Source organism: Candoia aspera, chromosome 2, assembly GCF_035149785.1.
Source record: "Candoia aspera isolate rCanAsp1 chromosome 2, rCanAsp1.hap2, whole genome shotgun sequence".
Classification (NCBI taxonomy): domain Eukaryota; kingdom Metazoa; phylum Chordata; class Lepidosauria; order Squamata; family Boidae; genus Candoia; species Candoia aspera.
In genome coordinates this window covers 233,856,959-233,874,937 of record NC_086154.1, presented here as the reverse complement: position 1 = coordinate 233,874,937, position 17,979 = coordinate 233,856,959, and the positions used below count along the sequence as shown (strand labels likewise).

Below are 17,979 nucleotides of genomic sequence, written 5' to 3'. Positions count from 1 at the left end.
TTCTGACAAAAGTATTACAAAACAATTAATATAATGTTATCAATACGAGTAGTGACTTAAGCAAAGTTATAAAGAAGCTAAGAACTTGTGAAGACCAAAGACTCTGACTGTCGTAGCACTGGATCTGGACGCTGACAGAGGTAACAGAATAACAGGTCAATGGTCATGTCCTTAAGGCTCTCCACTGCTCAGGAAGAGACACAGCTTAAAAGGGGTAAAGGCGGTTGGAAGCCCTTACAAGAACTCAACCAGATTGGAAATTCATGGTAGCAAGTTGCCGACTCTCGAGATTTCTCTAAAAGACTGAAAGACCTGCTTCTGGCTAGCATGTCTCTGTGTCATTGTTTCTGATCTTGCACTACAAGCAGCTTATGCTTTCTTATCATCAGATTGAAAACCTTAATTCAGAAATGTTCCCATCCATGGGCCAGCATTGCCACAAACATAACCTGCCTTCTGCAGGTTATACTATATGACAGAATAAAATATACAACTGCAACTGTTATGATCTCTTGAGTTGGGGGGAAAAGGGGGAAATTAACAGCAGGAGCCTGTGAGTTTGATAAGAGGAATGACTCTTTCTTGCTTTCGGTCACAGAAAAGCCTGAAATACTTTGTTAAATGTGACCCACATTTTGGGGTATTTTGTTTCCTCTCTCTCTCCTTCTATAGGGTGTCATTAAGAGGCTATCATTTTTGGAGAAAATAGGATTTGGAAGGTTTAAGGACTGAAAGGTTGCATTAAGCCTCTCACATTGTTAACAAATTCATTCTTCCCCAAAATACAGAAACACTGCACCACCTCCCTCTTCTATGCATCTGAGGGTGCACTGAAAAGGAGTCTTGAGAAGGCCATTGGCAGCCAAAGGGCCCCTGGTTCATTGCTATCACTGCTATCAGGCACCCACAACATAAAATGATAAAAGAGCCCAAATCATTCTATTTGACTGGAAAATCACATCTTTCCAGTGCATCAAGATTAATTATGGGGTGATCCAGAGTAGCAAAGAAGTGGAAAAGGTTAAATTGGCAGTATTATATCCTTACCTGGGAGTAAACATCATTGAACAGTCACATATGGGATTCACCTATTTATAATTTCTCCCTACTCAAGCTCAGTCTCCTAAAGCAACTTTTTTCTTAGAATAAGCAAACAATAGCCTCATTGGGAGTCTATTATACATATACTGAATTGTATGTAGAGATATAGAACTGAACTTATCAAAAAGATTAATTAGAGTTTCTTTGTGTTTACTTGCAGAGTTAAATGTTGAAATTTTATTTTAGGCGGGAATAACCCTTCATTTTCATATCTGGTCCCCCCCACAGATTGATTATTTGTAAATCTTAACGTGATAAGGGGGAAATAAGAATGCTTAATTTAAAAAAAAAGTCCGTTTCAAAGCAAAGTTCCTACCCAACATTGTTAAACGTCCAATTCGATCCATCAGAAGAGCTGAGACAATATTTCCTGGTAATACTGCTAAAGTCCCCAAGAAATTGACAAAATAAATCCAGTAGGCACTGTAATCATCCGTGAAGGAAATTTGATATCCTGTCTTGTTGTGAATAAATGAACAATTTATAAATTCACTGTCAGGATATTTATATGGCTCAAGATCTGTGGAAACAAGAAATTTATGAAAGTTTTAATACATTTCAAATACTGGTTCTTTTACATATTGCCTAAAAAGGCCAACATTAATATTCAGTATTATATTCCAGTACATAATGATGCTCTGTTAGTTTTGTATTGTTGAGTTTGCCTATTCATCAGGAGGACATAAATATGCTCTTGTAAAATCATTTTTCTGTGTGTTTAAAACCTTTTTACTGTTGTCGGATGGAAAGATGAAAAATAAATAAACCAATGTTTTATAAATAAGATAACATATTTACTTCTGCTAAGTCAAATGTAGCTTTTTTAAAAAAAAGTTTATTTATTAATCATTTTTAAAAGAAAAAAAGAGTGAACAATCAAGAAAAAAGAAAAACAAAGAAAAAATAATTGGTACAGAAATATAGTATCAAGGTGGACAAAGGAATTACCAAATTGTAGAGTTAGTGCTCAGTGTATCTTTGATTAGAAAAACATTAAATTACATTTAAGTACATTAAATTGTTTTAACAATGTAAGTGTTTCAATCTCTGAGCTAAGTGCCAAAATCTCCACTATTTGTTTTAAAATACAAAAAAGAGGAAAAAAACTACTAAAAACATTATAGATAAATATTAGTTTCTAACTTCTTGTTTATCATATTCCAACTAATTTACAATATTTATAGACATTTAAATTTTGTGTGTCTATCTGGTTTCAATTCTTTAGTCAGTTCTTTTTCTCCTTAAAAACCATATTCTAGATACATATATTTGCCTTGCGACATAAGGAAGCATTGTTTAAATTTGGTTAGCTCTGTGTTGTGAATACATGCTGTTAATTTTGCCATTACTGCATATTCTCCAAGTTTAAGTTCCCAGTCTGATATCTTTGGTAATGTATCTATTTTCCAACATTGTGCTAAATTTATCCATGCTGCTGTAAACATCATCTTAGTAAATTGTGGTTTTTATTGTTCTTGTTTTAGAATTATGCTGAGAAACAAGAGTTGTGGTTTCATTTCAGATCTGATTTCTAAAGTTCTCTGAGTAGTGCTGTGTATTTCTTTCAAGAATTTTCCTAAAATTCTACTCAAGAGAATTTTAGAAATCAGATTCTAATTTCATTTTAAACAAAAACATTGTAATAGCTCAGATGTATGCATATTCTGTCATGTTGGCTTTCACATAGCATTTCTGATTGATAAATATAATAGAGTTGCAAGGAAAATACAGTAAAGCATTTTAATCTTCACTTTAATTTTTAATCTGCAGTTTAAAAAACTCTTTATAAATTAAAAAGTAGTAAACACAGTATCCCTCAGAATTCTAATTAATGCCTAATCCTTTTATGAACATTGATTTTAAGTTTTTAAAATTTGTTTAATGGCTATATATTTACTGGATTGCTGATTTTCAAAATGAAATGAAATGAAATGGCCCACTTGCAAGAAGACTACCCTTCACTCCTTAACCACTGGCCCTCCAGATGTTGCTTAACTGCAACTTCTCGCTTTCTTCAACATTGACCATATTGGCTAAAATTCTGGGAGCTGAAATTCAGCACTATATGGTACTCATATGTGCACACCTGTGCTTTATTTAGAAGTAGCAAAATATAATGCAGCCTCTTTCAAAAATTTTGATAGGCTATCATGTGAAAATTAAACTGCAGATTAAAAATTAAAGTGAAGATTAAAATGCTTTACTGTATTTTCCTTGCAACTCTATTATAATTATCAATCAGAAATGCTATGTGAAAGCCAACATGACAGAATATGCATACATCTGAGCTATTACAATGTTTTCGTTTAAAATGGGAAAAATTTCCTGCCCCTCAACACAAACAGATGTCATTCTTGGCAGCAGCATTAGTCTTAACCAAAAACACTCAAGAAAAATAAATAAACCTGGATCAGCAAACACAATAACTCTTAATTCTTTCCCAAGGTGATGCTAAGCACAATATGTTTTCCCCAATCCTCCACCCCCCATCCCCAAGGTTACACTTCAAAGGATCATGTGGAAGTTAGCTTCATTTTGCCTTTAAAATCCTGAAGGGTCCTTCTCAGTGGCTGCCTAGAAAACTTTAAATATTAGTTGGCCCAGCTCAACTTTCTCATGTTCCAGCAGAAAGTCTCAGCTACTTCCCAATCAGCCTTGGCAGAAAAACCTTCATGCCAAAGAGATGAAGAAATTATTCATGCAGCCAAATATTCCTACTATTTCTCCTACAAAGTGATAGAAAAATTGTTAGTTACTTCTGGCATTGCCAGATAATAAGCTCAACCAAATTCAGCACTTAACATCCCTGCAGTTGGTAAGAACACCGGTTTAAAAAGTGTTCTGTTTAACTCTTCTACTTTAAGCACTCTGCTTTTAGTGGTCTACAACCGTAATAAATAATTGAAACTTTCCTTCTCTACTGAAATGACTACCACACAGTTGAAGGGTTTGGAGAGCAAAACAATGCATTGGTTTCCAACATACCTGAATTGAAGAAAACAGACTCTATAAAAGTGCAGTTCCTAAAATATGTATTCAGTGTAGTAACATCCTCAAAGTGACAGTTCTTAAAAAGGGAGTCTTGAAAATTAACTGCTTTGAACGTCATCATTGTGAACCTGAGTGAAACAAAGAATATGCACTACTGATTTAAAGCGTGATGGATAACAAGAGGACTGGAACGTTTTCCAACTGATTGAAGAATATGACTAAATACAAATATCATCTTCTGAAGGTTCAATCTTTTGTAGCAACATTTCAGATTTCCCATCCTCAAACTCTGAGTGCTTTAGAGGATAGCAAATGCAAGAGCTCACATATTTCCATCTTGTGAAGTTCCACTTCTTCCCTAGTTTGCGTAACTAATAGATGCTGTGATATCTGAATCACACTATGGTTATTTTCAGCCAAGGTTACTCCAAAATATGATTTGAAACAATTCCTGGTAGCACTTAATGATATGAGAGTTAGAGCTAGCTATGATTATGAAAAGAAGGAAAACGGTGAATTCAAAAGAAAAGCAGAAAATAAATTAACCTATATTGACACCCACACCTCCAAAAGGAAAAAGAGAAATATAAAAAGGAACAGTTTTATACAAATAGTAATGCCTTTTAATTTCAACCTGTCTCAATGGGTTGTTGTCAACTATGAACTATGTTAATCCAGCAAAAGTTCTCCTAGTACTGAGAAAAGAGGTCTGTGTAAGATGAACAAGTACGACACAAAACCTTCAAAAACAATTGTTAACAACTATTAAAAATCAAGAAGGGGGGTATAATGCAGAGTGCTTGAGAAGTTAAAATGTTAAACTAGAACCTGGGAGACCCGGGTTCAAGTCCATCCTCAGCCACAGAAGCTCAGTGGGTAATTTTGGACTCATTGTTATTTCTCAGCCTACCCCATTCCACAGAATCATTGTAGAGAAAGACAAGGAGTGTAAGTATGTTATCTTGAACTCATTAGAAGAAAGGCAGGATATACAATCAGCAATTCATTTTAGAAATAGATTTGTTGTTTATTTTTCTCAACCTGTCATTGATGAATATCCCATTAAAATGGTTCTGATATTCCAAAGTAAAGTTGAAATCAAAGTTCATAACCGTGTTATTGGTAAAATTCTTCCCTCTTCTGGCATATTCATCTGCTTGTAGATGCCTAATGACATCTGGAAACCAGACGGACAATCCATAGTAGCTATGAAAAACAATTGGAATAATTTCAGCATTCAATAGAAATACATGACACAACAATGAACTGTAATGCAGCATTGTGTTGAATATATACTGATAAAAAATAGTTTTTTAAAATATTCTAGGTGATTTCAGATATAACAAGAACATGCATAGCGTTCCCACAGATTTCTGAACTCCCTCCCCCTCTCTCTGCAAAAATTGTAAGACGATCTGATGTTTCTATATCCATCTTAAATTAACATTTATTGTGTCTTTAAAGCTAATATTAACTATGATTAGTGAAAATAAGTCAATTTCATAAATTTATAGAAGAATGGAGGTGACGCCAAGACTGGATATAGATGGGATAAGGGGTGAAATATGAAGAGAAAGACAATGCCCACAAGCTCCAAAACCAGAACTTTGAACATATGCCTCAGTAGTACCAAAACAGCATTCCTCAGTATATACTGCATGTAGTTTATGCTGAGGTTCTCATAGTTGAAATTCTTAATGTGGTTTAAGAAAGAGCAAACAAAAAATTAACACTGAAACACTGAAGTAAGTAGGGATTGGAGATTACACACAAAGAAGAAAAGGGACAATATGTCCAATTTATTTTCTGTTTTTGCTCCCAAGCTTGTATTAATAGAAATAGCTTGCAATCTCATTTTGTAGTTTTAGCAGAAGGAGCTGCTAAATAAATTAAGATGAATTTCAACAAATGTATTTTGTTATTTTGATCACTGTAAACAACTTTATGAACCTGTCCAGACATTCAGACTCTGCTCTGTTCCAGGATTCACATGGTAGAACAAGAGCCAAGGCATGGATAGAGTCCAGACTCTAGTAAAGATCAAGGATTCTGACTAGTTCCAACAAGCATAGGTACAAGGCAGAAGGCATTCAAGATTAGGCTGTACAAAAGTCATTTCAGCACTTGAATACTCCCATGCAGACAACTGCAAATCAAAGATCTGTGAACTAGGCCTGATTCCTTGGAACCAAGTTTGACAACTTCTTTCTCTTCCTCTGCTACTGCCTCCTCAGAAGAGAATCCATCATGATTCCACGGCAGGTCTGCAGTAGAGGCCCTCTGAATATGACTCTTCTCTGGGACTTCCGGTGAGGCATAGTCAACCGAACACACACTGGATAATGGAAACATTATGGCTGAAATTTGAGGTTGGATGCAGGATCCAGACTGGTAAAATCTCTCCAGAGTAAGGAGAGATTCAAGATCACCCACATGAACTCTGCACAGCTACGTCTCATGAGTAAACCACAGGAAAGGATGTTTTCATGGTTGGCTGGCGAGTGGAGCAGCTGAGAGTCGAGGGATTCCATTGGAGCTCATAGCTATAATGTAGCCTTTTTTGGACTCTAAGTTCTGCTGATCTTCATTTCTTAGGCACTTTGGACTTTAATTTTTTTACTACTTTTTAAATATTAAGAACCTCCAAAAAGGCAAGTTTTATGGTTTTCACTGGGTGAGTTTTTCTTCAACTTTTTGCAAAAGAAGTTTTAAGTGTGATTTTAAGATTTATAAAAAATTGTATTAAGGAATTAACAGCAAAAGGGCAATTGGAGTGTTGTTTTTAGAAAGTTACCAACTAAGGGCCCAGATGGATTTATTATAGATTAAGTATATATACAGTAAAAATTCTTCCAGTGGGAAAGCAGTCATGTTTGTTCTTTCAACATAAAAACAAGTTAAGATGGGAATCTGCAAATTGGTCACTAGACGGCACAAGAAGCAAACAGAACAATGGATGCATGGAGAGATATATGGGACTAAATGACTCAGAAATTAATTTTAAAGATCTCTGCCACTATTGACAAATTTAGTGACAAAATAGATGATGCTATGGAAGAGAAACATATTGTGCTGGACAAGAAAATTGATTTAATAGTGGACATAAAAATGACAGATTACAAGCAGGACACAGAACAAGATGAAAAAGTCAACCTTACAGACAAAACCGGCTGATGTTACTATAATTAAAAAAGATACACAAATACCAGACCAGAAGAGGAATGTGGATGACTTTTTTATATTGGATTTACAAGAGGGATTGGTTAATGCTGGCAGTGATTTTCGATTTTCTAAGAGACGAAGAGAAAATGATAAGAAACCATATGTTGGGGTATTATCTGAAGGGTTAAGAAGTTTGGGAGTAAGAGGAAATAATTTAAAGTGGGCTTATTTGACCAAGAGTGATTTGACCAATAAATAAATGATGAATTTATTTATTCATCAAATTTGGCCACCGCCCATCTGGGGGGAGATGGGCGGTGGCCAAATTTGATGAATAAAAAATAAAACAGTTATTTCTAGTAATTTTAAATGGATTTTTTTTTTTGCTAGGACTAGAAGAACATGTTTTAAGGTTTTGTTTTATAGATAAGAGTTACATGGAAAAGAGACTATTTGTTACATTTTAAGTTTGACTAAAATAGTAATGCTGTTATTTTTAGTAACTTTTATTAGATTTTAATTGATTGTATTTGAATGATGAGGTTTGAGGGATTTGTTTAAGAATAGAAAATGAGATCTGATTAAGGCTTATATAATTGTATTGTTCTCTTTGTAACTTCTATTGGATTTTTACTGATTGTATTTGAATGAATTTGGAAGGTTTTTAAGTGGACTTATGAGATTAAGTTTACAATAGATACGTTGCTATTGCTGGTAACTCTTAATGGATTTTTGCTGATTAGGATGGAGGATGATGTTTTAAAGATCTGTTTATTGAGAATGGGGCAATATAAGGGATGAAGAGATGGTTTGTTATATGGAAAGAGATGGTGATAAGTTGTTAAAGTTGTATATATTTGCTGGGTAGGAGGAAGAAGTTACTTTCTTTTCTTTTTTTCCCTGTACTTTTTATCTTTTTCTTTTTTCCCTTTTTGACTTTTACAGTTAGTTTTACTTGTATATTGTAATTTTTAATAAAGTTGTTATAGAAAATGAATATGGCCCTTCTCTCAAAAGGCCTATATTTCATGAACCCAGTGAAACTTTTCTCTTTTCTCACTCCCGAATTGTGAAAGCATGTCTTCTGACTTCCAATGGGTCACTGTTATTTAATTTTAGTAGCTGCATCTCTATTCTCTTCAATTTAGCTTTTTGAATGACATTACATTTTACATTATTTTAAATTTTATATATTTTACTGTCATTTTCTGCTTTGTTTCTGTATTTTTTTTTCTGTTGGCTACCTCAAACCTTGAACTTTTGACTGGAAAGGTGGGGTATAATTCTAATAATTATACCATAAAGACTAAGGAGGAGCAAATTTCTTCTAGTGTAAATTCTTGACCTTGGGGACTTGAATCTATGACCCAGAATCAGCAGAGAAAAAGTTCTAAGGAAGACACCCAGACACATCAGACACTTGGCACATGCAAAGCATTTTAAAGGATGCTTCATGAAATATATTGACTGAAAGGATTTTCATTGCTTTGCTGTTCCTGAGAGAATTAACAGAAGCATACCAGATTTGTAGTGCTATTTAATCATTGTCTTCCCATTGAAAGCCATATATAAAACTGTACCTGACTTGATCAACCAAAAGACTATTCTACATTTAGCCTATTTCCTACAAATATCCTTGAGAATCTGGTAAGTAGTACTATTTCTGGTCCTATAAATGACCTGGAGCTTCAAACCAGTAGCTGCTGCCTTATCCTCCATGGGTGTCTTATCTCTTCTTAAAGTCATATTAATGTCCTCACTATGTCCTAAGGAAACAAATGGCAAGATTCTGAGAAAGGAAGGCAAACTTCTTTGTATTCCATTTGTTCACAGGGAGCATAATTTTATTCATCTTTATCATGTCTCCCTTTCTCAGCTTTTTAAAAAATGAAATAGCCCCTGTATTATTTCTTCCTGACAGGAGACTGTTTTAGCTGTCCTGATCATCTTGGTTGTCCTTTTCTGTACTTTTCCAGTCCTACCTATTTATCTGTTTGTCTAGAAACATTTATAAGAGTTGCACTCTGTACTGAAATCCTGATCACACAATAAATTTGCTTAAAGGTAATCTATTTTAAAATTACTTTCAGTTTTTAAACCATGTGGATAGGGGAAAAACATTAAACTGAGCAATCACAGTTTAATAAGTGTTTAAATCATTTTAAACAACCATTTTGAAAATATACTTTACAGAAAAATCTTGCATAGGAGCTATTATGCAGTTAATGCAAAACTGTTAAAAAGTAAAGGTAAAAAAATATAGAACATTGATAAAATGGTATTGACCAGAGAGACTGGAAAAAGGGTGTGTGTTGGTTTGTTTTTAAATGTTAAGTCAGTGCAGAGTTTGCAAATGTTTGTACGAATATTAACATTTAAAAAGGGGTAAAAAAAAGATGAGTTTAAAAATGTTGGAATTAAAATGTCACTGATCGGAACGGTAACAGTAAAGGTGTGCCAAGTTACAGACCCATTGGAATAAGCCCCATCATCACTAGTAATATCACTGCACACATCAAGATGTACCTCTTTTAAAAAAAGAAGAGCAGTTCTATTGTGAGCCATGTTTAAGAACACAGTTTTATTCCTTTCAAAGACTTATTTTCTTCAGTTTCAAAAAGGATTTGGAGTAATTTGAGATGACAATAATTTGATGATATAATGTACTGGTATTGTGGAAAATGAATGAAACAAGCATGACTGTTTCACAGTAAATATATAATGTGGAAGCACTCTAGGTTAGAGAATAATAAAGAAAAACCCTATTTACTGAGATATGGCAATTTGACATGTTTAACTTGTTTGAATCTTTCTTCACAAAGTAAACTGGATAGAGCACATCCATCCAACCCATTGCACTACACATTGATGAGTATGAATTTGCAACAAAGTTAATGTAATGCAATTACAACATTCACAACTTTCTCATCAACCTTACCCAAAAGAAAGAGTAAACCATACTGCTGCAAGCTTAGTTGTATTGTCTTTGACTGGATAGGTGAAACACCTCTTAAATGTTAACCAAATCTGTGAGAAAATTTAAAAAAAACTGCATTTGTTTCAAAAATTTCATTTAAACCCAAATGAAAAATACAAGTAAACTTGAAAATAAGCATCACAGAGAGTTAAATACGGTGCTTCAGGATTCCCAAGAAAATGCTGCTTTGAGGGAAGGCTGGTTTATGGTGTCATTTATGGCAGGAAAAAAATGCAAAGGGGCATAACTTTTCCTCTGAAACAGCAATGACTAATCCAGTTTCTGAAATATTAGGCTTACATCTAAAGTCATGTAGCCTTTAGTTTTACAGATTTAACTGGATTTCTGGAAACCCTGCTTGATCTACTTCTAACAATAGCTGCTCAAATCAAGAAAGAATACAGTACAGAACTCAGCAGTGAAGCTCACAATTACTTAATTGATTGACAGTTATATATTTATTTTGGGAAATTACTGTATGCAGAGCAAAAGAGGAGCCGTTATGAACCTTCAGGAGTAAGAGTAATAAGCCGTAGAGTACCAGATGGTGGTAACGACTGTCTGTTCTTGGACCAAATACGGCATTAATGGGCACAGGGGCCTAGGTTCTTTCACCTGAAACTAATTTACTGGAGATCTGGTAGAATTAAAAATCAGATTTCCCAGCCTGCAGAAAATTAGAAGCAGGCCATCACATACTGCTCATTTCTGCACTAGTGACCCTTAGCATCTTCATAGCTTCACCCTGGCAATGTTGAAGTATCCACATTATTGTTATTTTGGTTAGATGACTTTAGATTATGCTATAAATCAATAGTGCAGAAATTATTTTAGTTTTAGTTGGCTGGATTTTTCTGAATTAAGTTTTAGAAATCAAGCACCAGGAATGCAGAAGAACTGAACCACACTGATTCTGGCCTACTGATTTAATGTAGAGGGACTACATAAACTATGTAGACTTTGGCAAATTTAAGATTGACTGGACAAAGAAACCAACTTTTTCCTGGAGCATTCAGTATGCCCCATTTTGGTGGTTTTATTTATTCATTTATAACAAAGATATAATTTCAGAAGATATAATAAGTAGAAAAAGAAAGTGGACAAAAAAATTATTGAAGTTATACAATTAATGCTGTAACATTAATAAAAGGTTGACCATACCAGACAAAGTATATTTGAGTTGTTTTTATAAGAAAAAATTATAAATGTTTAAATCTCCACTGCATTATTTATAAATACTAAAAAAGAAGGAAAGAAAAGGAAAAAGAAAAAGGAACTACTAAAAATAATATAGATAGGTATTTGATTTCTGACTTTCCCCTTCTTTGTACTACAGCTGATTAGTATTTATAAATGTAAACTTTAGAAACCATACCCTAACTGTTTATATTTGCCTTGCTGCATTATATATGGTATATATGGAAGCCATTCCTGACTAAATTTAGTTAGTATGCCCCATTTAATGTGTGACAGTATTGAAACAGACATGGGAAAGCCCAGCTCAAACTTTACTTACCTCTGTGGATTACTGAGTGACTCTGGGCAAGCCACTGTCTCTCAGCCTAAGCTATTTCACCAGAATAAACTGAGAGCACATCACTTACGACCCAGTGAGCTTTTGGGGGAAGGGGAAGGATAAAGCAATATAATAAATAAGGTGCCATTATATGGAAAATCTCTACAGAAATATGGAACCACGGAATGTTTATTTTTCTGAAAAAAAATCAGAAGCATAAGAAGTTGCATTCTTTTATCTATTTTAGCATTTTCAACACTGACTTATCTTAACTTGATAATAATGGTAAATGTTTACATTTCTCTAGATTCTCTAGGCCTGTTTGCACTTGTATAAATATTATAAAGATTATGTTACTTACACTATCCAGTTCTGTGCGCACTCTGACATAGCATCTCCTATACCAGGTACCTGTATCACTTTCTATTTCTATAAGCTCATCTATTTGTTTTGGCGTTTTGATCCTGTTAACCTATGGAGAACACAAGAAGGATTTTTTTTCCCCTACTGGAGAAACAAGAACATTTCACTGTTGAAGAAAGTTAACAGCCTTATTTAAAAGGGGACAAACAGCTTCAAGTTGCATGTTTATCAATGAAAACATCTAACCTTGGCTATAGTTTCTGTCTCTTGAAAAAGTTAGAGAATTTGCACAGAAGGTCAACTGAACAGGAGAATATGAAAGTGCAAGTTCTTCAGAGATGGGGATTATTTTGCAGAATTATTAGAAAATCAGCTTATCTGTGGAGCTTTTAAAAAATCTGTAAAAATGGTTGGTTGCAGCTCTTTAAAAAGATATTTTTAATGAATGAAGGAAATAAATCCATGTGGTAATACAAACTTTTAATTTATTTATAATTTTTGCATAATACCCTTCAAAACTGAGTTATAACCAATATAAAAAAGAAGCAATTTCACAGTTCCTATTAAATCTAACAATCCATAAAAGAAGAACACTATTTTAACACAAAATATCTTCATAAAGATCTTTCCTCAAGTGTAAATCCTATGATAACGGAATTAACAGATTATTATGTTGATATAATTGTCCCACTTGTTCATCCACCAACATTACTTTTTGAAAGTTTCAATTGTAATTACTTTCAAACAAATGTTATTCCCAGTTTATTAGAATAATAACTGACTCATGTTCTATTGGACTGGAATCTGATTCTCTTCCAAGACCCAGTTATTATTTAAAAAATTGTATTTTTTATTAAGGAAATCGTTAAAAATAATACAGGAAAATGCATCCTACGTTTAACTCATTACTAGGTTTTGTTAGTATCAACCTAGCTACCACATCTAATTCAATGCCACATTTATTGATGGCTTCCATTTCTGAGAATACTTCTGTAAGATTGCACTACAGTCTTGGAGCAAGACTGTTTGTTATTCTCAGAGAAAAATAGCTGTGGAGAGAGTGCATCTTATATTCTATAAAAACATCTAATAAATAATCAAGGACAGGAAATATACTGAATAGAGAAAACTGTTCCAGGTATTTCAACTGGGACTAAAAAAGAGAGAATCTAATTTCATGAGCACTCCCTGATGATCCAAATGATAACCTGATATACAAAGAGGTATTCTTACAGATATTTGGGTCCTACGTGATTCAGAGCAGGGTTGGGAAACCTATGTCCCTCTAGATATTGTTGAACCACAAATCCAATATCCTTCAGCAATGACTATGCTATTGATGATTGCAGTGAGTTCAGAAATGTAGAGAAGGGCTTTAAAGGTATGTATCAACATAGCCTTTTCAACCTGAGCACCCTCCAGATGTATAGACCTTATTTCCCTAAATAATCATGGGGTTAAGTGACAATTTTTTTATCCCAGTGCAGTCTGGGAGGCAGGAAAGACCCTCCCCCTTGAGAGGTCATTCAAGATTGGACCCTGCCTAATACTTCCAGGAAGAGATGCCATCCTAAAGTGGATAATGAGCTCCAGGTTATTCAGATACTAAAAATTCATGATAAGGGACATTTCTATTTTCCAGCTGACTGCAGTCATTATAGTTGTGGCCATCATGTTTTGCACTAGCTGAAACATCTTAAGCATCTTCAAGTGTAGCCCTACATACAATGCCACACAGGAATCCAGATAGGAAATTATTGGTGTGTTGTCTGTATGGCCAGATAATTACTTTATCAAGGCTACCTGGGCCCCAGTGACAACTAGATCAAGAAATGTCCTTAAACAAGAATATATCTTCAAGGTCTATGTTAATTATCACTGAAGGTACTTGAGGTATCTCTTCATATTAATTTTGAAGAGATACCTCAAGAAGAATATATGGTTTCTACTGATAATTTTTCCAATCTAAATTATAACTAATTCTCCATTAATGAGATATACTTGTATAAAAATATACGCACTGTGAAAACTTTTTCAGGCTGGCCACGAGCTCGCATATTTGTATCATGAATTTGTTTGAGAATCATCCAAGCTTCATCATGTTTCCCAGTCTAAGGATATGAAGACATTTGAAAATTTCAGAAAGAAATATGAGAATGCAAATTGTTGATAAACCATCCTTTATTTACTCTTCCCTCACTCAAAATACATCTACATTTAAAGAAATACTTTGGCATATTTTTATCTCACTCAATGTTCTACTAAATGGAGTATATTTGGTGTCCAATAGCCTTAAATCACCTCTATTTTTTGCAGTATTATAAAGTAAGATATCTTATGTCATTGCTCCCTAAAATGCTTAGAGCTTCAGCAATTTATTCATTTTTTTTCATCTCAAATAGGACATTTTACCAAATAAATATGAGAATAAAATAACATGGTAACAAAAGCAACCCATAAAACAGCATCAGACTAAAAGCAATACAGTATAAATCAAAACTTGGTAGAATTTTTTTGTTAAACCTCTCAAAGAGAAAGGGGCAAATAACATTCTCCAGAGAGAGAATTTCAAAAAATGTCAAGTCCCCAATGAAAATGCTTAGCCTGTTTTGTTTTGTTTTAATGAGATTGATATTAAGACCCAGGTAAACTCAACTTTTTGAAGGAATGTAGATATTTTACCTCAAGCAAGAACCTTGGACTTTCTGGCATGAAAGTAAGTGCCACCACAGCACAAACACAGGGTAGTGCACACATTATAACAAACACTCGCCAACTGTGAAACTGATAAGCAGATCCCATGCTGAAACTCCATCCTGAATAAGGAGAAAAAGACACTGTATTACAACCGCAACATACTTTGGAACACTGGTATCACTGCTTATGAACCCATATAATTTCTGAGAGCAGGACAAAAATTCTGTCTATTCCAGGGAGTCTGTACTTTGAAAATTCTTTTCTTCTTCTTCTTTCTCAAAAACCAATGCCACTGAAAAACCAATGCCACAGTTCTGTGATAATACTTTATCCACAACTATGAGTATGAAAAGGCTTATCAACAAAATTTACTGTATTGCCTGCAACTGGTAACAGCTGCTGAGGATTCAATGGAATGACTGTTTCACCTTGATAGCCTCCCATTATTCCTGGCATTAGCTGTCCTCTTTCTGCTACTACTTCAAGAAGAAAAGCACAAAGCTGTATTACAGGCCCTTACTTCCACCATGTCCATTTATTATTTCAACAATATTAATTGGAAGGGTATCTTCTGTTTCAGTTATATCTTGGCCTTTTTTTTTTTTAATCGGTTCAATCATGTCCGATTCTTGGAGACTGCCTGGACAAGTCCCTGCAGTTTTCTTGGCAAGATTTTTCAGAAGTGGTTTGTCATTGCCTCCTTCCTAGGGCTGAGAGAGAGTGACTGGCTCAAGGTCACCCAGCTGGCTTTGTGCCCAGGCAGGACTCACGGTCTCCCGGTTTCTAGGCCGGTGCCTTAACCACTACACCAAACTGGGTCTCATCTTGGCCTTATCTCTACCTTACTATGTCTTGACATTCATTTATTATCACTTAACTAAAAGCAATAGCTTTCCTATTGACCAGAGCTTGTTGTAATAAATACATTTTGGGAAGTCTATTAACAATCACTTCTGTCAGTGGAGACTGAAGACATATTGAGAACAGCACATTTTGTTCTTTTGCCATAATCCTTTTAAAAAAATCTACCAAGCAGGATACATCAATGTATGCTTGCTCTTTTGTTACTTAGAAAAGAAAATGAATTATTTCCTGCCTCTGGCAGTTGTCTAATTCATATATAATTTTTTTATTTAAATATGCACCAAAAAGATTATAAAGTTACCATTCAATTTTCAACAATCATATTAATTTTGAAGTGATCATAGTAAAAAGGAATTGCCTTTTCATTATCTATATATAGGTCAAGTGTTTATTTTATACCGATCTGCAATAGTTCTTTCCTTTGCATTACATGTATTAAATATCTTCAGTAAGATTCAAAACCACCTAATACATTAGATTGATTACACACATATTGCATATCTACATCAGAGATCTAACATATTTAACTACATAAACCAGAAAGTACATCTGCTCTTATAATAATATACATCAATGCTGAAGTCCTATTGTCACCATTCTATAAAAAGATCTAAAACCTAATAGGTTTCCCTCTCTCACACATGAGGCCATAGTAAATAAAACAGAAGACTTGCATAAATGTGTATTATAGGTCTAAAAGTTTTAGATTTAGAGAGACCACAGATTAAATGGCTCACAGAATTTGGTCAAACTAAGGTATCTAAATCAGGATAACATAAACAATTTCTAATTTCTCCTATTTACACAAATTTGTCATCCGTGTTCATATTCACTTGTTTCAAAGGAGAGAAGAAATAACACCTGTCATGATTGCTGCTAAAAGCAGGATGGTGCTACAAATGTCATTCCTTTTACATATTTTGATGCAGCACCAACTATGTACCAAGTCCCAAGGGCTTGAATGAAAGAGTCCCTAATGATTATAACAGTGTTGCCAGATGTTTCTTACGTTCAGTGGTAATTGAACTTTTACTTCACTCAGTCTTAGATGTTCCGCAAAATATTATTACCAAAACCCAACCAACCAAGAAGGAATTAAATTTTGTCCTCTTGAAAATTTAGATCCTTCACTTTTCAGTATCACAATACAGTAGCAAACTAATTTATTTTTAAAATAAGTATAGTTTTACTTATTTTAACGTACAGAACCATACAAGTGCCTATAGCTTTATACAAGAGATTATGATATTATATGCCAGTTTGTTTTTTGAAGAGGCTTAAGATTCCTTGTTGTTTTTGTTGCAACTAAAGAATATGGCTTCTAGATACTGTCTTTTAAGAAATGGAGGTGTGTTCTCGGTTTCTTGCCGGTTTGCATCTGCCATTTGTTCTTTGTAACCTAACAGGAAGATGTATAGTGTTCTTTGTCTGATTCATTCAGACAGCAATGCAGTTCTGCAAAGTTAAACTTCACCCTTGCTCCCTGCAAATGCTGAATTCCAAAGTCATTAATCTTGAAAGCAGCAGCAAGTTCGAAGGGGTGAGACGGGTTGTTAAAACAATAGGCCCAAGTGCATCTTGGGAACAGTTTTCTGGGGCTGTGGCATAAAATAAAACCTTCAGCTTTTTTCAATCTCTGCAGCAGCTTCACATTAAATATCACCTTCTCACTCTACTGATTACAAGAAAGACCAAATAAATCACTCAAGTTGCAGTGACAGACTACAGGATGATATTAGCATAAGAGAGATCAATGATAAAACACATAAACATTCTATTCAAACAGAACCCATTATAGCCAGGAAAGGCTGTCTCGCTTCACAACATTAGCAAAAACAATAAAACCTGCATTTTTCATTTTTAACTTTTCTGCAGAATAAACCAACCCTAAACTAGTTCTGTGTGTTTGGGGGGCAAGGAGAAGTGTTGTTTCTTTTTTCTTTGTTTTCTGTTTTGCAGCAAAAGAATGACTCCTAGAATATTTTCCATAAATGTGTTTTTGTGAGAGTACTATATCAGAATATATCTTGCACTAAGGCTGAATCCAACATTTTTAGAGTAAAGAAGGACTTTGGGGGAGCCTCTAATAGTGGCTTCAGGAGACGGTATAAGAAATCAAGATAAGGCATAACAACACAACTGAAACCCCTCCCCTTTTAGTATTTCATGATGCACATAAAGGGGGCAGGGCTTTGATCATGCAGTCATAACTGCCATCTTAACATATTGGATGCCCCTTGCCCCAAGAACTTTTTCCTGAAAAATCACCAACTGCATATGAGAAGTATGAAAAAAAGCCAGTCATCTG

At 34.4% G+C, this 17,979-nt stretch overlaps 1 protein-coding gene across 1 annotated transcript in view; it reads right to left on the bottom strand.

The window, feature by feature from the left end:
• SV2C (synaptic vesicle glycoprotein 2C) overlaps nucleotides 1-17,979 on the bottom strand; it is a 49,956-nt gene that overhangs the window by 11,652 nt on the left and 20,325 nt on the right. The window contains exons 4-10 of the mRNA XM_063295547.1: nucleotides 14,793-14,926; nucleotides 14,132-14,221; nucleotides 12,109-12,219; nucleotides 10,193-10,281; nucleotides 5,134-5,298; nucleotides 4,087-4,220; nucleotides 1,418-1,621 (exon numbers count right to left, since the gene is read on the bottom strand). Of these exons, the coding sequence (XP_063151617.1) occupies nucleotides 1,418-1,621; nucleotides 4,087-4,220; nucleotides 5,134-5,298; nucleotides 10,193-10,281; nucleotides 12,109-12,219; nucleotides 14,132-14,221; nucleotides 14,793-14,926 (927 nt within the window). The remainder of the gene's footprint in view (nucleotides 1-1,417; nucleotides 1,622-4,086; nucleotides 4,221-5,133; nucleotides 5,299-10,192; nucleotides 10,282-12,108; nucleotides 12,220-14,131; nucleotides 14,222-14,792; nucleotides 14,927-17,979) is intronic.